The 19,388-nt window shown below is 35.1% G+C and overlaps 1 protein-coding gene across 3 annotated transcripts in view; it reads left to right on the top strand.

Annotated features, from left to right (window-relative positions):
* The window catches only part of phactr2 (phosphatase and actin regulator 2), a 41,481-nt gene extending 24,817 nt beyond the window's left edge, over positions 1–16,664 (top strand). For 2 of the 3 annotated variants that reach the window (XM_067386204.1, XM_067386205.1), the window contains exons 2-13: positions 1,210–1,380; positions 1,648–1,722; positions 2,271–2,411; positions 4,041–4,265; positions 5,180–5,645; positions 6,929–7,101; positions 9,022–9,178; positions 9,417–9,472; positions 10,351–10,412; positions 11,539–11,676; positions 13,441–13,517; positions 16,193–16,664. In XM_067386204.1, coding sequence (XP_067242305.1) covers positions 1,210–1,380; positions 1,648–1,722; positions 2,271–2,411; positions 4,041–4,265; positions 5,180–5,645; positions 6,929–7,101; positions 9,022–9,178; positions 9,417–9,472; positions 10,351–10,412; positions 11,539–11,676; positions 13,441–13,517; positions 16,193–16,208 — 1,757 coding nt within the window. In that variant the 3' untranslated portion in view covers positions 16,209–16,664. The remainder of the gene's footprint in view (positions 1–1,209; positions 1,381–1,647; positions 1,723–2,270; positions 2,412–4,040; positions 4,266–5,179; positions 5,646–6,928; positions 7,102–9,021; positions 9,179–9,416; positions 9,473–10,350; positions 10,413–11,538; positions 11,677–13,440; positions 13,518–16,192) is intronic. The other variant, XM_067386206.1, reaches the window with a different exon arrangement.
* The last annotated feature ends 2,724 nt before the right edge of the window (positions 16,665–19,388 follow it).

The raw sequence follows: 19,388 nt of genomic DNA, 5'->3' as shown, positions 1-19,388 counted from the left end.
TAGATTCTCGGTCAGAATCTATTCTTTTTGCAAGCTAAGAAGAATTGATATAGGGGTCAGGGTGGGGTGGAAGTGAGTTCAGTTTCTGGCTGAATCACAATCGCAAACCAAGTTACACTTCAAGTGAGCACCCAACCTAAAATAATCGATCGGTTCTGTGATTTTAAGGGTCTTGGTTGACTTATTGGCATATATTTGTAGTAGGCACTTTCTACAAATATTTTTTCAGGTTCCATGCCTCTTTTAAAGATTTTGAAGCACAAACCCCAAGTTTCTTAACTATTAAATACATTTCATATTATGTAACATAAAACTAAGTTATTGTAAGAAAAAAAAAAAAGATCAAAGAAATGTATGGGAAGTTTATGGTTTATGGGAAATAGATATTTTTCAGTAACTATAAACCACCAAACTACTGAGTGACAGCTTAATTTAGGTCTCATTTACTGTTAATATATATTGCAACCCCTTTACCCATTCATTTAAAATTTTGGTATATATAATATAAATACAGGATTTTTAAATGCATGTGCAGTACACTACTATTCAGAAGATATTTTTGTCTCTTATGCTCACCAAGGCTGCATTTATTTGATGATAAAAAAATGTAAAAGCAGTAATATCGCAAAATACAGTTTAAACTATGGTATCTATTTTTATATATTTCTAAATGTAATTTATTCCTGTGCTAAATTTTCAGTCACACGATCCTTCAGAAATCATTGCTGATTTTGTGATCAGGAAACATTTCTTATAATTAATGTTGAAAACAGTTAGTGCTGCTAAATATATTTTGTGGAACGTGTGATACATTTTACAGGATACTTTAATGAATAGAAAGTTCAAATGACCAGCATTTCTTTTAAAATGGAAATCTTTTGTAACATTATAAGTGTCTTTACCGTCACTTTTGAACTATTTAATATGTTCTTGCATGAATAAAAGTATTAATTTCTTTTAAAAAATTACCCCAACCTTTCAGGCTCTTGTATACCCTGCTTTTGTATGCTATTTATGGAAAGAGCCAGCTAGTTGTTGCTGCTTAAGGGTGCCTTAATGTCTGTTGTTATGGTCAGAAACATTCATTCACACAAGTATTTCCTGTTGTAAAAACCTGTTGGATATTTTCCATTGTTTAAGGGTCAGCTGAGTTTTTATTATTCATTTCATTCAATGTTCTCATTCCTTCTTTCTTTGATTCACTTTTAGTGGATGGTCTGGAAAAATCTTCTCTGGCCAACTGTGATGTGGTGGTGGGAAGCTCGCAGTCTCCTCAGCTGAAAGGAAAGGGAGGAAAGCTCTCTTCTCTGGGCAAGATCTTTAAACCTTGGAAATGGAGAAAGAAGAGGACCAGTGATAAGTTTCAGGACCTCTCCAAAGGTAAAAATTCCTATTTATTAATTGTTGTGAATGTTCATGCTTGGGACAATACATCCAACTATGTATATTCAGGATGTACATCATCCAGCATGACATTCAAATGGTGATTATGTTGGATGGATACGGTAGACATGGATCATAAAATTTATTACACACAACATTTTACAGCTGGCAGCTGCTTGCACTTTTACTGAACTCTGTGAATCCATAGTAACCATAGAGTTGTCTTGATATAATGATATCTTAATATGTCATTCATCTTTATAGTTCTGGAGAGGAAAATATCCACCAGGCAAACTCGAGAAGAGCTTATAAGAAAAGGTGTCCTTATTCCAGACCAAGGTGAGATTTTAAATAAATGAAGCGAATGTGATGCTACTGAGCTGTTTTCTGTGATATTAAAGGAATGACTCATTAGAATTATTTGATTATTTATTGTCTTAATTGATTTGTAATACACTGTAAAGGCAGTTCCTTGCAGCAACCCAATGTGTAAATGTGGTTAAATGGTGAAATGGGCACCCAGGAATCTTTTCCATTAAATAGCTGTCATTGATATTATCCATCCTTATAATAAAAACTAAGAACTTCCTGGACTTGCTGTTCACACACATCCAAAATAATGAAATTTACTTCCTCTACATGTGAGAACAGCAGAATCCTTCCCAATCTTCAGGCTCAGAGTAAAGTCTTTCACAAATACTTTTATATGTAGTGCTTTTCAGAAAATCACGGTCCGATCTATTGAGCTATCAGTCTTGCGTGGGGAACTCAAAGCACGTTTTGTAAAAACATCTGCAGAATGACTTGAATGTAAATTGTGTTTTTACTGAATAACAGGCATGACGTCTTGGTTCCATGATAACTGAGCCATGTTTGCCTATCTTTAGATGATCCTTTGAACACAGAGACCTTGAATGGTCATGCAGTGCCCAGTGGAGTTACTGAAAAGGTCAAAGTGGACATTGAAACACCAGAACTGGTCCCTGAAGAAAAAGCTGACTTGGCGGCAGTGGCAGAGGACCCAGAAGGTACAGTTTTCTGTTTAATCCAGCAAAACTGGGCAAAATAAAGTATTTATTTATTTTTTTTATGTTTTAAGTTCAAGCCACTAATGAGTACAAATATTTAGTCTAACTGGAGGGTCCTTTGCAGCATGCTTATATGTGGTTGTTTTGTGAAATTTCTTCACAGTATTTTGTTGCAGTTTAATTTCTGCACATCACACCATCCATATCATTTCATATGTCATTGTGGCTGAACATTAGTGAAATCAACACGTGTACAAAGAGCAATGTATCAAAATGGGTTGATAAAGACTGTCACAGTCTGTCGGTCATAATATAAAATGAACTGTGTTGTTTAGAGGAAGTGTGAGCAGCTTTGGAGCAACAGTTTTATCTTGTTCAGTGAAAATGTGGTCAAGTTTTTAATAAAGCGTAAAAATGAAGTTATTTGCAGAACAAGGACATTTTCTGAGAAGGTTATTTCTGTTGTAGTATGTTTTTAATGAAAACCTCTTGATTGACTGAACTTCTTAAGAGGTGAGATGCCCACGAGTGTCTAATGTGCTGTATAGTTCAGCAGATTTGGTTTTGAAGCTATATTTAAAAACTTTTTTAATAATAACATGATATGCTGTGTATTGAGAACATCCTTTAATGGGTAATATGCCATTTAGACTGACATCATTTTGGATTTTTTTTTATCATAAGCTGTGGGCAGAAGTTGTGGGCACAGTCATGAGATGTGCAAGAGAAACGTCAGCACTATTATATTTTTATAAGTTCTGCCTCTTTAATGTTCTACACAATTCTGTAATAGTTTCCAAGCCTTTTTCTCCCACCAATGGGTTAATTTTGGAGAGGCTGTGGGGAATAGATGCAGTAAAGCATTAAGCCACTTGAGGCGTTTCTGTTCTGTAGAAGAACACCCATTATTAAATGCTTTTTTAAAACTGCACCAACAGCATTAGACCAATGTTTAATAAATTGTTTAATAAATCAGTTAAATTATTGATTATAACATACACACACACTCACAAACATTCTTATGCTCACCAAGGCTGCATTTATTTTTAATTTAAAATAACTCTATTTTAATACATTTTAAAATGTAATATATTCCTTTGATGGCAAAGCTGAATTTTCAGCATTACTCCAGTCTTCAGTGTCACATGATCCTTCAGAAATCATTCTAATATTTTGATTTGGTGCTCAAGAAACATTTCTTATTATCAATGTTGAAAACAGTAGTACGGCTTAATATTTATTCAGGATTATTTGATGCATGTGAAGTTCAAAATAACAGCATTTATTTGAAAAAGAACTTTTGTAACAACGTAAAAGTCTTTACTGTCACTTTTGATCAATTTATTGCATCAAATTGTCATTATATATGACAGACAATATCATTTGTCAGCCAATTAATATAGTTCATAAGCCTTACAGTAGGCTCTTCACTGTCACTACTTGATGCAATATTATAGAATGTGTGTGATTTAAACATGGCTTAGAATGTAGCTTATCCTATTAGACTTTAAAGCTAAATGCTCTATTTATTCTGTTTGACTATGTGCTGACATGATCTCATAGCTATGTTATGAGGGCCCTCTGATTCAGTAACAGTTTAGGGTGCTCTGCTCCTCTGTGCTCCTGTAGAGGGGAATGACAGCAAGCGCAGCCCAAAGGCCAGTGAGTCAGCCGCTCCAAAAACCCCTACTAAAAAACACCAGACTGCACTCCCAAAACCCTCTGGCGAATCCACAAACTCAGGTGTGAAGAAAGGGGGCCAAGCAGGGGGTAAAAAGGTAACCAAGACCACCAATAAGCAGGTCTCCGCTCCTCCACCCAAACAAACCACCCGAACTGCCACTCGTGGCAATGGTGAGTACACGTGTCAGTGGTGTGAAAAGAGCATCGTGATTGCATGTGTGGGGAACAAGCTCTGCATGGAGGGGTCCTGTTTGCATCTCTTTCCCCTGACGTGTCACGCTGGGAACCAACTTGGTCTTCGCAAAAAAAAAAAAAAGTCAGCAAAATCTATCTGCATTTGTTTGAGAACGGGCAAATGTGCAGTTTGATAGTTACATGTTTTAATAACTAGTTTGGGTTTATGTGTTCCAGTACTGTGCAAAGTGGTATCCTGACTCATTTGTCACCCAGTATGGTTTTCTTGTATTATTCTGCTTGCATTACATGTCTTCTGTCTCATCGTTAAACGCATTATAATATTTTATTGATGTTTGCCTTTGTGTCTGAATACAATGGTATAATAAATGTGCTGCATTTTGCATGCAACCAGGACTTTGTGCATGTACACCACACTTACGTAATTGTGTATAAATAGAGGCTCATTGTTCCACACTGTGATGTTCTTTTATCCTTTTACCTGTCCATTGCGTCCCATCATTGACAGCTTCCTCTTTTATTTATTGATTTATTAGTAATTCATTCATAATATTATACGTATATTCATTTTGCTTTGTTACTTTTGAAAACACAACTATATGTGAGAACCCCAGAGTATTTGTTTTATAGTTTAATAGTGTTTTGAACTTCCTGGCTCTTGTGAATAACTAAACTCATATATTTGGTCAGCAGTGACCTTCACATAAGAACCTGCATGTGAACATAAACCATCTGATTTTATCTTTTAGTTCTGTCATTACGTCTTAGTATAAGTAATCAGTTTCTGTTCTCAGAAAAAACATTTAAAACCCCGCCATTGTTGTTGGTATAGCAATTAATTTATCGTTTCGTGATCTCTAATTCTCAAATTTCCCTGAATTTCTTCACAGCAAAAGCTACGAATCCTAAGAAAACTGCAGGCACATCTAAGAGTTCCACTCAGGCATCAGGTCAATCATCTTCGTCGACCTGCTCGAAGACCCCAAAGAACAACAACTCAGAACTAACAACAGCACAAGCTAAGTCTGCCAAGAAAACCGCACCCTCCAGGTCCCCGCGGCCCCCGTCCAAAACCCCGTCCGAGACTGTGGAAAGCTCCTCTAAAAAGGACCAAAGGAAAAAAGAATTAACTTCAAATGTTAATGAGAAGGCAGAGGAGAAATCTCAGGATGGGAAGGGTGCCGATCAACTTTCCGAGTCCTCTGCCGAGATGGACAAAAGACAGCCTCATGTTAACCAAGCCACAGAGGAAACGTCTTTCACTGGATCCTCAAATGAACTTTCTTCAGACACTTTAAGTGAACCTGTGAGCACAGGGAGCGAAGAAGAGAAAAAGAGGCCAGACCAGACACAAAGGTCAGTTTATATGTGTTGTCATTTTTAATGCATATGTTTAGTATCACTTTGTGAAATCTGTATTCTTCTAATGTTGTGCTTTTAATATTGATTTATAAAGCACATGTACATGTCCCTATATTTCCCCTAAAGGTAAGTCATGCTGTGTCATCTTCCAATCAGACGTTTAATGAAATCGGGGTTAACTTACTATAATGCATACTACCATTTAAATGTTATTTTTAGAATTCAGCATTTTTTTAATGCAATATTCCAAAATAGGTGGATGGAAATGTAGCTAATGTCACATGATCCTTTAAAAATCATTCTAATCTGCTGATTTGTTGCTCAAGAAACATTTTATCCTGTAATCAATATTGAAAACAGCTGTGCTGCTTAATATTTTTGTGGAAAGCATGATTTTTTTTTTCCAGGATTTTTTGATAAATAGAAAGCATTTATTGGAAATGTGTTTTGTAACAATTTAAAGGCATTTGCAGTCGTTTTTGATCAAATTAATGGGTCCTTGCTGAATGATATTACTCATTTCTTTCAGAAAAGCAAAAACAAAACATACTGACTCCAAACTTTTGACTGGTAGGGCAATTGTTTCTGCAATGTAACTTCAGGCTAAAGCTTTGTTCTTCATTTTCAGTTGTGTTGTATTTTCGTAGTTTGCCAAAATGGATTTGTAACCAATATTTCATAAGACATCAAATAGACTGATCTTGTAACTTGCATGATAGGAAATGTGGTTAGTGAAAAAGTTATCTTTAATATTGTTTGGAACATTATCACATGATTATATGTGGGGCTGTTTCTGATTTTGTTTTTGGATCTCAACATTTTTTCATATTTTTTTGTAGCCAGACCTACAGCAATACAGCTGCACTGAAGGTGTTATATCAAAATGAATCAACAGGACAGTTTGTCAACCTTGTTCTACTTAAAATGTATAGTAAAAAAAAAAAAGCATGATCTCTGAAGTGCAGCAATCAACTCTTGATCCTCTCAGATGTGTTGTGGCCGTTTCTTAAAGGCACAGCAGCCAAAATACACCACTTAGTTCAAACAGTCAGAGAGGGGAGAGAAAATGGTCATGAAAAACATTGACTCTCTCGGAACAAAATCTTTAATAACACTATAAATGGACCTCAGGCAAAATATTGAAAATGAATGATGTATGTATCTTGAATATGTTGTCCTCTTTCCCTTATTTGATTATGTAAACTGATCTTAATAACGGCTCATCCTAATGAATATTTTAAGTAGGCTAAATGAGTGTTTTGCTTGGCGTTTTTTAGGAGTGTTGGGACTGAAGAGGGAGAGAGACAACAAACAGTCAATGTGGAAAGCCCAGAGGTGACCGTCATTCCTGACTCCATTCGAGAAAACCAGGCCAGCGACTCTGATTCAGATGGACCTATACTCTACAAGGACGAAGAAGAGGAGGACGAAGATGATGAGTATACCTCTAGTACGTGTTCAAGTCTAGTTGTTTAAACCCCTTGTTTCTCTACACATTTCTTTACATCTGTCCAATATACAAAAATTAGGAGAATTATGTAACTGAAAAGCTTTAAATAATCCACTTTTCTGGATCTGTTTGGAGAGTATACTTATGTGTCATCAGCCTGATGTTTATGTATAACAAACACAGCACGTAGATCAAGTACAGGCGATACATTTCTTGGAGGTTTCATTCTTGGCATCTGCATTTTAGAAGTTTCTCTTGTAACTTCAAAGAATCTTGGCAAAGCTGTGGTCCAAGCTTTTAGTTTGTCAAACTGGAAAAACATGCTATCTGTAGTCAGCGTTACTTTCCGACATGCTGGTTACTCTGCAGACTTTGCTGCAAGTGCACAATGCACAGCACATTCCTGCAAAGTCTTGACGCCTGTTTCTCATTTTCTGCTCTTTTCACATTGCAATCTGAAGATGCTTCACTGATGTCACAATGCAAATGTCTCAAGTTTGTTGTAGGGTTGCGCTGGTACTAAAGCTCTGTCTGATGCAGATGAGCCGATTTAGAATGTTCATATCAGGGCTGATAACTGATAAATGGCCAGTATTGCAATTCTTTACCATTTTGTCTAAATAAATTAAAAATATGTATTCAGTACTGTGCAAAAGTCTTAGGCCACCACCAGCTTTGTTTTAGCAATGTTTTAATGACCATTCATGTTTATTTTTCGCTCTCTTTATTAAGATACAAACGGAAAATAAAGGAAATATGTACACAAAATGTAAAATAATTTAGAAAAAAATAGCTTCTTCAAGCAATGACCTCCTGGACTTCATCTCATCAGATTTTGAAAGTTTTTTCTTGGCCTTCCAGTCCTTTTCCTTCCCATTTAGGTTTAAGAGAACCAGGTTTATGCTATTGTTCAAGTGTAAGGGGTGGTCACTAAATACTTGCCACTTTAGCCAATAGAAGCGTTTTTTTTTTTTTTTTTTCGTTTTTTTTCCTGTTTTTTTTTTTTTTTTTTTTTAATACTACATACAATTTTTCTGTATTTTATGGTTATGTTGTAGTAAAAAGACATTCTAATAAAGGGTCGTTACACCATTGCTAAAACAACATCTATTAGTGGCCTACGATTTTTGCACAGTACTGTATATTTTAAAAAATCAATCATTTTAAATGATACAATTGAATTAGGATTCTCATTATAATGCACAATATGACAAATTGTGATTTTTGAGATTAGCTAAAGATTACATTGAACATTCATACTAAATTTTGTTTTTAAAGAAAAACGTTAAAGTCGGCATGAAATGGAAGTTGTGATAGTCTGTCTTCCCTACTGTGTATTGCAACACGATCATTTATAATGCTGCATTTTTAAATAAAAAAAATAAGAATGGCCAATTTTGATTTAATGGTGACTGACTTTTGGTGCGAACCTAGGTTCGATTGATGCCAGAGTTCAGTTTGTTTGGATGATGTGAACACTGTTTTCTGAACTCGGTGCACACTCATGAACCTGAGTCCACATAAAAATGGAAATGGTTAATGTGGGCTCCAGTGTGGTTTGCTGCCAATATGAACAGTCATACTAAATTGAACCGCTATTGATGATGTATTATTCGATAAAACTTTGTGTTTGTGCGTATTTTCACTCACTTTCCTGACAAGCAATCAAACTCTGGTTCAGACCAGGCAATCAAACCAAGTATGAAAGCACCCTAAGTGTGTGTGTGTTAGATGACAGCAAAGGTAATCTAATTGTAAAAATTAAATTACAATCAAAGTCACAGTTTAATATAGAAACCAGTGGTTATATACAATATATATCCAATCAACCTATAATGATGCATTTAAAAACAACCTAATATCAGTCAATAACCAATATGCTACCAATATATCTTGCCTAGTTAATTTTTCTTTTTATAGGCTCCCTTGCCAGCAAAATTCGACGCAGGGACACACTTGCTATCAAGCTTGGTAACAGGCCCAGCAAGAAGGAGTTAGAAGAGAAGAACATTCTCCCACGGACCTCAGAGACAGAACGACAGGAGCTATGGCAGCAGATCGGCTGTAAACTAGTGAGGTACATTAAACTATCCTGATCTGTACTGCTAATATACTGGATACTAGGATTGCCAGTTTATTATAATTAACGTACTATCAGTCCGAAGTTTGGACTGAATTTTTGTTAGTCATAATCTTGTTTTGTAGACGAGTATAAATTGAGCACCTATTAATTTCTTTACAAAACACAAGCTAAAGATTCATCAATAGTCTCTGTGGTTCCTCCCAGACTGACTCTTGTTTTCTTCATCCCATAGACGGCTGAGTCAAAGGCCAACCACAGAAGAGCTCGAACAGCGAAATATTCTGAAGCGTATGTCTCCTGTCACTCTCTCATTTACATAGTTTGTAGACAGTTGCTTTGTTTGGGACGCCCTGGGCTCTGCTGTTTGTTCTTCCTTATTGCTGCCTCTGATGTTGGAGACACGTTCATTGAGTCACAGGCGTCCCTGTGTGTCTCTGTCCCTGTGTGATTTAATTGATGAAGACTAGGAATGCGATGGAGCTTAAACAAGCTGTAAGCTATATGCTGACTAACAGGGAGGTAAAAACAATTCATCAAAGAGTTGCCTAAAGCTCACTGCTTACCTGAGATATAATTCATCTTAGCTGCAAATGTAAGCTTGAATGTCTCAAATCTTGTAAGTTTGAGTTGTAATGTATAAATGAGTCATTAGTATTGTTTACTGAAGTAAGCTACATTATTAAAAAAGATATTGATAACTGAAAATGCCATAAGAGTATAATGTCACTTTGAATTGTTAGGTTAACTTGGTTAAAAATGGAAGAAGGTATTTAATTGTTTTGGAAATCATATGGCGTCGTCATCAACAACAACAGCAAGTTTCCGTACCATTTAAAGCAATCGGTCAGCGTAGGATATAGATAAGGAGTCTTCAAGAAATTCTCATGGTCCCGTGGCATATTTGGCCAGTGTTGCACAAACATTTTGGTTTCATTCTAGACCATCATTTGCTGTTATGCTAAGCCGGTTTTCACTGCCCTCTGATCACTTACTGACAAGAAGGGCTAAATATCAACATTGTCGGATACATATCATTTAGTCTTAAATGACCTTGGTTGTGCTAAAATGGAAAGTTATATTCTTCGTTTTGCAATAATTGTCAAATATTTATTGGATCATTGGATAGGATAAAAACTAACAAAATAATCTTTCTTATATCCCTTTAGAGAAAAATGAGGAAGAAGAACAAGAGGCCAAGCAGGAGATTAAAAGAAGACTGTCCCGAAAGGTACATCCTTCTGCAATCGACTAGTTTTGATTGAGACAGTCAAATTCTCATAATTTGTTCAATCTATCAGAAATATATGGAGAGCCATTTCTGCCACATAAGAAATAAAATCTTGTTTCTAAATTAGTTCTAAATTATGAGAAAAGATGTCATAACTATGACAATTTTCTGTCCTTTTTTCCTATCTAATAATTTCAGCCCTTTTAATAATATGTAATTGTGAATTAGTATGTCATAATTTCACTTGTAATTTACCAAAGCATGATTTTTTTTTCTCATGTGGCTGAAATGAGCTTCCATTGTAATGTCAGATATTTAAATATATTACAGGTATACATTTAATTTATTGCTCTAATTACAAATAACAAAACCTGTTAGTTCAGTATAATGCTGCTTGAAGTTATGAATCATCATTAAATCATTTCCATCTAGTGGAAAATGGGGGATTGTGGGACATTGCGCCCTCTGCTGGTCTTACATGGAAGTAAAATATATTAAAAAAATCACTTTTAAGAACAGGATATCAATTTGACTAATGACATTTTGGCAATGTACTTTTGCTCGAATTTAATATTTTCAGATGCTATTGCAAAATTAGTTAATTTGATCATGTCTGCTAACTCTTAATTGCAATGTGTGAGGTGTTGTAGGGAGTAAGAAATAGATTTATATTCCTGACGTGTTGTAGAAGTGGAGGCCAGAAATGGCTGGAAGTCTGGCCATTTTAATTAGGGCCTTCTAATTTAGTGTGATTCTAATGCCCTATGTAATCGAGAGAATCAGGGCAGAGAATTTAAATGGGCTGATAGACCAGATCTATAAATTGGATCAATATTCATTTACAGAGATTTTCTCAAAATGGACCTGTTCTAGCTGAAACTGCGATAATGGACAGTGCTTTTTAGACCGATGACTGCAAGTATAGAAACCACTTCTAAATATTTTCACTTGCAAAGTTAGTCACATCCACCATTACCTGCTTCATTATCAAAGATGACATTTTGCATGACATTCATTGTTTCACGCACTTCGGGTATTCCTTAGGCTAGAAGGAAAATGTTTAAATCCTATTGAAGGCGATTGTACACATATTAAAAGGTGACTTGAGGAATTGCTCTGTCTGTAGCTCAGCGTCCGGCCCACAGTCGCAGAGCTGGTGGCACGTAGAATTTTGCGGTTCAATGAATATGTGGAGGTCACAGAAGCAAAAGACTATGATCGGCGTGCTGACAAGCCCTGGACCAGGTTGACCCCTGCAGACAAAGTAAGCCATTCCTCTCTCTTTCTGTTGCTTTAAATTGTGCTGTGCTGCATAGAATTGTAAAGGCACATGTGCACATGAACCATGGCAATTGTTGTAGCATAATTTTTCCCATTATATAAAAAAAGAATTGTTCAGAGGATTAAAAAAAACCTAGAAATTTTTTTTTTTATTGTAACAAAAAATATTAATTGCACTAAAAAGCAACTAAATTAGTACTTTTTAAATTTAAATTTAACTTATAATCTATTTAATTTAACATATTTTAATGTTTCTTTTCTGAACAAATATTTGTATTCTTAAAATTTAAGACTAAGGGAATCTTGAGCTAATACATTAACACATTATTTGTCTCTTATGTATATTTAAAGATCTTTTGGTGATGCTTTATATTAAGGTCTCATTTGTTACTATTATTTAATGTATTAACTAACAATGAGCAATACATTTTTTCCAGTATTTAAAAATCTTTATTAATGTTAGTTAATTAAAATCGTCATTCATTGTTCGTTCATGTTAGTTCACAGTGCATTAACTAAAGCCGGGCACACATTTAACAATTAGCTAAAACATTCTAAGACTGAGCTCAACATACAAGCGATTGTTTCCTGCCACTGAAGCAGATTTAAATACTTACACATAGAATTTGAACACCGACTGTAATCGCAGACTGAACGCAACTGGCACTGACTGGACGCGTTTGAGCGTGATCAGTCACAAGTATCAATTTACATTCATAATCGGCCTCACAATCGTTAGGTGTGTGCGCGGCTTAATGTTAACAAATACAACTTTTGATTTTAATAATGTATAGTAATGATTAAATAACATTAAGAGTAAGAAATGGCGTAGAAGTATAGTTCATTTTTAGTTCGTTATCTAAAGAAACCTTATTGATTTTTACATATTTCCTCGCATAAATGCTTTGATAGTTCTCCCGAAATGGAAATAGTTCGATCTAAAAAAAAAAAGGAAAATCATGTAAATATTTACCCTCATTCTAAACCTGTTATCTGCTGTAATCTTTGTTGTTGTTGTTGAACATAGTTTTATGGATTTTTAGTGCTTTTATAGAACTTATTTTGTCTTTTTTGGAACTTTGACAGCCCCCGTCTATGTTAACTGTTGTTTTATGGACAAAATCTACATGAAAATTTTGTGTACCAAAGTAAATAATCACACATTTTCATTCTATACAACTTTTCCATTATGATTTATATGGAATATAATGGAATATAATTTATTTAAACACATTTATTACCTGTCTATAATATTGTTAAATGCATAGTTTATAAAATATTGGAAGATTTTTTGCCCTTTGTATGGTCACTGATGCCATCTACTGGGCATGTGACTGGTGCATTGGAATATGGTAATTAACAAATACTTATGTGGTCAATAGTTCATTATAATTAACAGTGCTGTTTTTTCAGTGAACATAAAACATTAAAGTAGCTTATTATACAATTATAATGTGAATATTGCAGTTTTTATGAACATACACAACCTATCAAAAGTTTGAGGATAGAAGTTTGAAGGGTTTTTTTTTTTTAGAAAATATTTTTTAGCAAGGACATATTAAATTGATCAGAAGTCACAGTAAAAAACATTTATAATGTTTCAAAAGATTTCTACTTCAAACAGATGCTGTATTCATTAAAGAATCCTGAAAAAAATGTATCACCGTTTCAAAAAAAAAATATTAAGGAGCACAACTATTTTAAACATTGATCACATCATCACTAATGGCTTTTTTTCTTGTCACAGGCTGCTATACGTAAAGAACTTAATGAATTTAAAAGCAAAGAAATGGAAGTCCATGAAGAAAGCAAACAGTTTACCAGGTATGTTTGTGTACTAGCAACCTGATCAGGAGGATGAAATCATTGATAAAGATTTAAATTAAATTATACAAATGTATTTATTTAATGATAAATAATTGACATTAATTACATATGTGAAGCATAGAATAGTCATTACAGAAAGTCTCTTTAGAAGTCAGTATATTGTTTTATTTTCATAATAATTGAACATCAGCCTTTCATTGACTTTCGGTCCACTGCTTAATCTGAGGTAGAGTTTGGCCATTCCCACAGGAAAAGGGTCCTCTTAAAGGCACAACATGTAAGATTTTGGGATTAAAATATCCAAAAACAACTAGAACAGTGTTATATATTTTGTTGACTTGTGTACTTATATTATCCCAAATGTTTTAATGTTTAAATCCAAAGAAATCAGCTATTTTAACCAGTGGAATGGCCAGTGTTTCATTAGAATGAAATGAGATAATGTGAATTTAAGTGATCAAATGTAACTGTAACAAAGTTCAAGTTCAGGGAAGAAGGAGGTGGACTTTAAAAGTAAACCATAACATTAATCGTAAAATATGCATAAAGAACAAAATGAAAGGAGCAGTGGCGGCCGACTGTGAGATATATTAACGTAATAAAAACAGCAATGTAAAATGTTCCAGGCTCTCAGCCCAGCCCTGCTTAATACCACAGTAACGTTAATAAAACTTTAATGCATTAGTTCATCCATGAACACAGAGTCCCATCGGATTGCTTTCCATCGGCTGTGGAGATGAAGGCAACTCCCATGATTTCACGCTCATTGGCATCATTAAAGGATTAGTTCACCCAAAACTGAGATTTCTGTCATTAAATACTCACCCTCAGAACACAAATTAGGATATTTTTGATGAAATCCGAGGGTTTCTGAAGCACACGTAGGCATCAACATCATTGCACCTTTTGAGGTCCAGAAAGGTAGTAAATAAATTGTTAAAATAGTCCATGTGACTACAGTCGTTCAACCTTAATGTTATGAAGCGACTTTTTGTGTGCAAAAACGAAACAAAAATAACTTTATTTAACAATTTGAACTGCTGTCTTACGCATTTGACGTAATGAACGCAGTGCAGGTTTCCGTGTTTGCGTCCGAACGCCGTCTCAGCATTGGCTGACGCTGTACATGTGAGCAGCACGACGCATATGTGTGATGCTGACACAGGAGCCGGACAATAATGAGTCAGCGTTCATATGCGTAACCTGATATTGCTGAGTTCAACATGTTCCTGGGTCAACATTTTTGTTGATCCTGGAACAACATTCAAATCAACCAATCAGATTTGAGGGACAAGTTTACAGATTATGTCAAGTTTAGGCTTAAAATCATGAATTGGTGCTTCTACATCAGTGTTATTCATCTATCATTTCCCTCTGATTTTTGGGATAACTTATGGGTAGGGTTAGGTTTATGGGAAGGAATAGGGTTAAGACTAAATTTTCAGACTAGAATGTTGTTCCAGGATCAAAAAAATATGTTGACCCAGGAACGCATCTAACTCAGCAAAATCAGGATGTGCCAGACGTAAACACAGAAGCCTGCACTGCGTTCACTACGTCAACCGCGTAAGACAGTTCAGATTGTTAAATAAAGTCATTATTTTTTATTTGGTTTTGCACACAAAAAGTATTCTCTTCGCTTCATAACATTAAGGTTTAACCATTGTAGTCGCATGGACTATTTTAACAATGTCTTTACTACCTTTCTGGACCTCAAAATGCGCAATGACGTTAATGCCTATGTGTGGTTCAGAAAATCTCGGATTTCATCAAAAATATCTTAATTTGTGTTCCGAAGATGAACAAAGGTCTTGCAGGTTTGGGATGACATGAGGGTGAGTACTTAATGAGAGAAATTTGAATTTTTGTGAGAACTAACCTTTTAAGCTATGCCATTATAATTGTTTTGAAAAAGCGACCTCTAGTGGCGAAACTTGCATATTGCCTTCAAAGGGATAGTTTACCCCAAAAAATTACTCGCTTTTACTCGCTCTGATGTTGTTCCAAACCTGTATTTTTTTTCTTCTTCTTCTAATGCACACAGAAGAAGATATTTTGAAGAATGTTGATAACAAAACAGTTTCAGTTGCCATTGACTTCTATTGTATGGACAAATAAATACAATGGAAGTCAATGGGAACTGAAACGGATTGATTACCAACATTCTTCAAAATAAATATATTCTTTTGTGTTCAGCAAAAGAAAAAAAGAAGGTTATGCAGGTTTTAAACAACATCAGGGTGAATAAATGATGACAGAGTTTCTCTTTAAGGTCCTAAAGTGTGGTGTGAGTATGATGGGGTAACCGTGAAGTTCAGCGAAAAGTCACATGATGGGAGGTGCTGCTTCCATAGCACTATGATTGGCTAATTACCCTGTGTCTATCATCACATTTGTTTTGCAAATCACCCTGAATGGGTTCAGACTTGTGGAAATGGATAGACTAAGCACAATTATCTGATGCATTAGACATCAGTCATGATCTATGTATTTGGCAGGACTCTTTATTCATCAAGTGCCGTGTTAATAGACTTGCTGCTAATAAAATGACCTTATCCGTTGCTCTTTCCACTGTAGATGCCTTGTTTCCTCTAAATATTGCTCAGATCTGTTCTGAGTCCTGTCTGTTGGCATGGCTGCTAAACTAGCGTCTGCTGTCTGTTTTGTGGCAGGTTTCATCGGCCCTGAGGCGGTGCCTGGGGGAGGGGGTGCTGGACGGCCGCTGATACGAGGCTCTCTCTTCCTGTCTCTTTGCCATGCTTCCTGCCGAGAGGCTAACAGACTGGCTCCCTGCGGCAGTCGGCTCTTCTCTGGCACTGGCTGCACTTTGGTTATCGCGTTGAGCCACTAGGGGGCTACAGCGCGGCTAAAGATGGGCCTGGAATGCAATTATAAACTGAAACCGAGAGAGAAAGAGAGGGACCTTCAAACAAGATAAAGCAATGCAATGGTTCTGACATGTTTTTTTGTTTGTTTGTTTGTTTTTTATATGTTTTTGCACACACTAAGGACAAGACTTGCACTCTTTTAATTTAAAGTGTCCCTGATATTCTCTCAAGGTCCAGCACAACAGTGTAAAACATTGAGCGTGTGCAGTGACTCATCGCATTGTTGCGTGCAGCCCTGAGGATTTTTTTTTTTTTTATATATATATTACATATTTCTTGCTGTATTTGTGCAGTAATATCTATGAATATCAATGCATGTGAAAAACATTTGATAAGACTCATGTATCTAGTTCAGTGTACATTACGTGGACATCGAGGTCCGTTGTGATGTCCAGGTTTATTACTGCCATTATTCGTCTGTATCGAGATTAATACCGTCCTCAGTATAATAGAATGTAATCAGATATAATGTTGTGCCTTTACAGTGTTGTTTTGTTTTCCTCCAAAAAGTCTGATTACTTGATATACATGTGGTCATGTTGTAACATATCTTATATATAACTGCTGTTCAGGAATAGACTATCATCATAAGTTTATGACATAATCCATGTTTATTTACCTTGCATTTTAGTTTCCTCTTAAACGGTATTACAGTTTTCCCAAAATTCCAGGTAGTGTCTCATTGATTTGGCTTTTAGGTTGTACATAAATGTGGTGGGTTTTATTGTGTTTTATTTACAGTGGTGCCGAACATATACAAGATGTGGCAAGCAATATAATGTAGTGAAACAATAGTTTTAACTCAAACTTGGAAAGGGCTTCTAGTCCATTATTTTAGTCCATTATAAAAATGTGTCAGTATTGCATTATTGCACATTTTGGTGCTCTATATAATATCTGATTGTATGTCAAATGCAGAATTTGCTGGACGCTCACTTTTGTCCAGCTTTTATTTTTTTGTTTTTTTGTTCGTGTAGTTAGAAATTGGGAAAACTTTTAAATTATTTCAAATCAATTGTACAGTCTGTGTATGATATATGTGAATACATCCAGTATATTGCAGTATATTCGCTTGATTTCTTTCGCAGAGAGAACACATTAACTTGTATTAAAATTCTAAATGTTTTATTTAGTTGTGAATTAGATTTTGATTGAACAGCTTTCGCATTTACATTCGAGAAATCAATCACTACTAGACAATTTTAGATCACATTTATTTAGATTTCATCAATATTTAATCATTATAGAACCATTTAAGATATATTACTAAATGGATTAGTGGAGTATAGATTATTGTACACATTTGAAATCCACACATCTGCATTTCATAGTGAGAAATATTCATATTTAAAGTTTGTCTGTATATCTTGTCTTACTGTGTAATGTTTTAAAGCAGTATCCAAAACAAGCAAAATCTTACAGTAAATCTAATAGGGTCATATTTTCATTTTTTTAATTAAATGATTCCAACACTGAAGACAATTTTTCAGAATTATGTGGTGGTTCTTTTACCACATACTACAAAATGTCCATTTAAATTTAATAGAGATAACTGATCTTTAATTTTTTTTTTTTTTTTTTTTTTGACATTTTATAGCTTTAAACCATGTATATGTTCATATATAACATGTAACAAATGTATTAGCCCACCATTATAAAGAGAAAACACAAAGATTTTAAGAATATGTCAAAAACTTGTTTAAAACTACAAATTTTATTGTCATTTATTAGGAAAATAACAACCTGAAACAACTAAATAGTCTTTATTCACACATAATAACCCAACCAAACTTTATGAGTGCATTTGTTTTACAAAATATTTGAGCAGTGAATGAAAGGAAACGGGACATCTGTCTGGTTTTATTTCATGCAGCATTCAACTGTAAAAGCGATGAGCATTCCAGTAAAACAAAACTAACAAGCAACTTGATCATAATCTTTTATTATTTATGTGTAGAGAGCATAAATATAATTTGTAGAGCTTTTGTACAATTTTATAATTATTATTGTATAATTCAGAAACAATTACTTGACATTTTATATTGTACATACTAAATCATTCCGAGCATACATGTATTCTATATCAAAGACTAAAATAACACAAGACGTGTCACTCGTATTGTTTTGAATGGGAGAAAGTGTAACGCGCAATATGGCGGAATAGGTCCCGCCTTCTAAAGCCAAGAGCCAATCGCCGACTGGTAAAGTCATCGCGTCACTTCAGCGGCCGTTAGAATCACCGGTTTCTATAGAAACAGTCAGACGCGCGCCTCCGAAGAGACGCGCATTTAGGTCTGCGCATGCGCATTAGCTTGATCCAGCCTGAAAAAAAATAGTTTTTTTGTCATGATTCGAGCGTTTAGAAACTAAATTTATGAGTCGGTTGTTGTTAGATTTCACTTGTGATCTCAAATATCAAATTTAATCGTAAGGTTGACAAACAGTTTTGGAGAATCTGATGTTTCCCCATTCAAAGAGATAGGAGCTGCATGATGCCCAGGATGCCCGAGAGGCGTTTCAAAGATGGCCGCCGAGTGAAATGACTTGTCTTAAAGGGACTTTGTCTATATACACTGCCCAGCCAAAAAACAACAAAAAACGTCGCTGTTTGGATTTAAATAGGCAAATAAGAGTCTATGATTGGATCATTATTGCAGTGATTATTATGTTTCTAGCATGGTATATGTTTGGCAACATGATTTGATTTTGCCCGGCAACTCAGTCGGTAAACCCTTACATTCATTTCTGCTGCCTCTGTTACACTTTTGCGGGAACCAATCACAGACTGGCTTATCCACCTTGCTCGCTATTGGCGGGTATAACATGATGACGATAGAGAAGCGACGGCAAGCAGCTTTTAACCTCTCGAAGGTGCTGAATGACTTCTTTAGTTTAGCAAACTAATCGCTTGAGTGGGTGTAAATGCAGCTCACTTTCATGTGTTTTTTGTTTTTTTTTTTTTTTTTTGCACAACCTGCAA

This window comes from Chanodichthys erythropterus, chromosome 5 (genome assembly GCF_024489055.1).
Source record: "Chanodichthys erythropterus isolate Z2021 chromosome 5, ASM2448905v1, whole genome shotgun sequence".
Taxonomy (NCBI): Eukaryota; Metazoa; Chordata; class Actinopteri; order Cypriniformes; family Xenocyprididae; genus Chanodichthys; species Chanodichthys erythropterus.
Note: the sequence above shows the minus strand (reverse complement) of the source record. Positions and strands in the feature narration are given on the sequence as shown.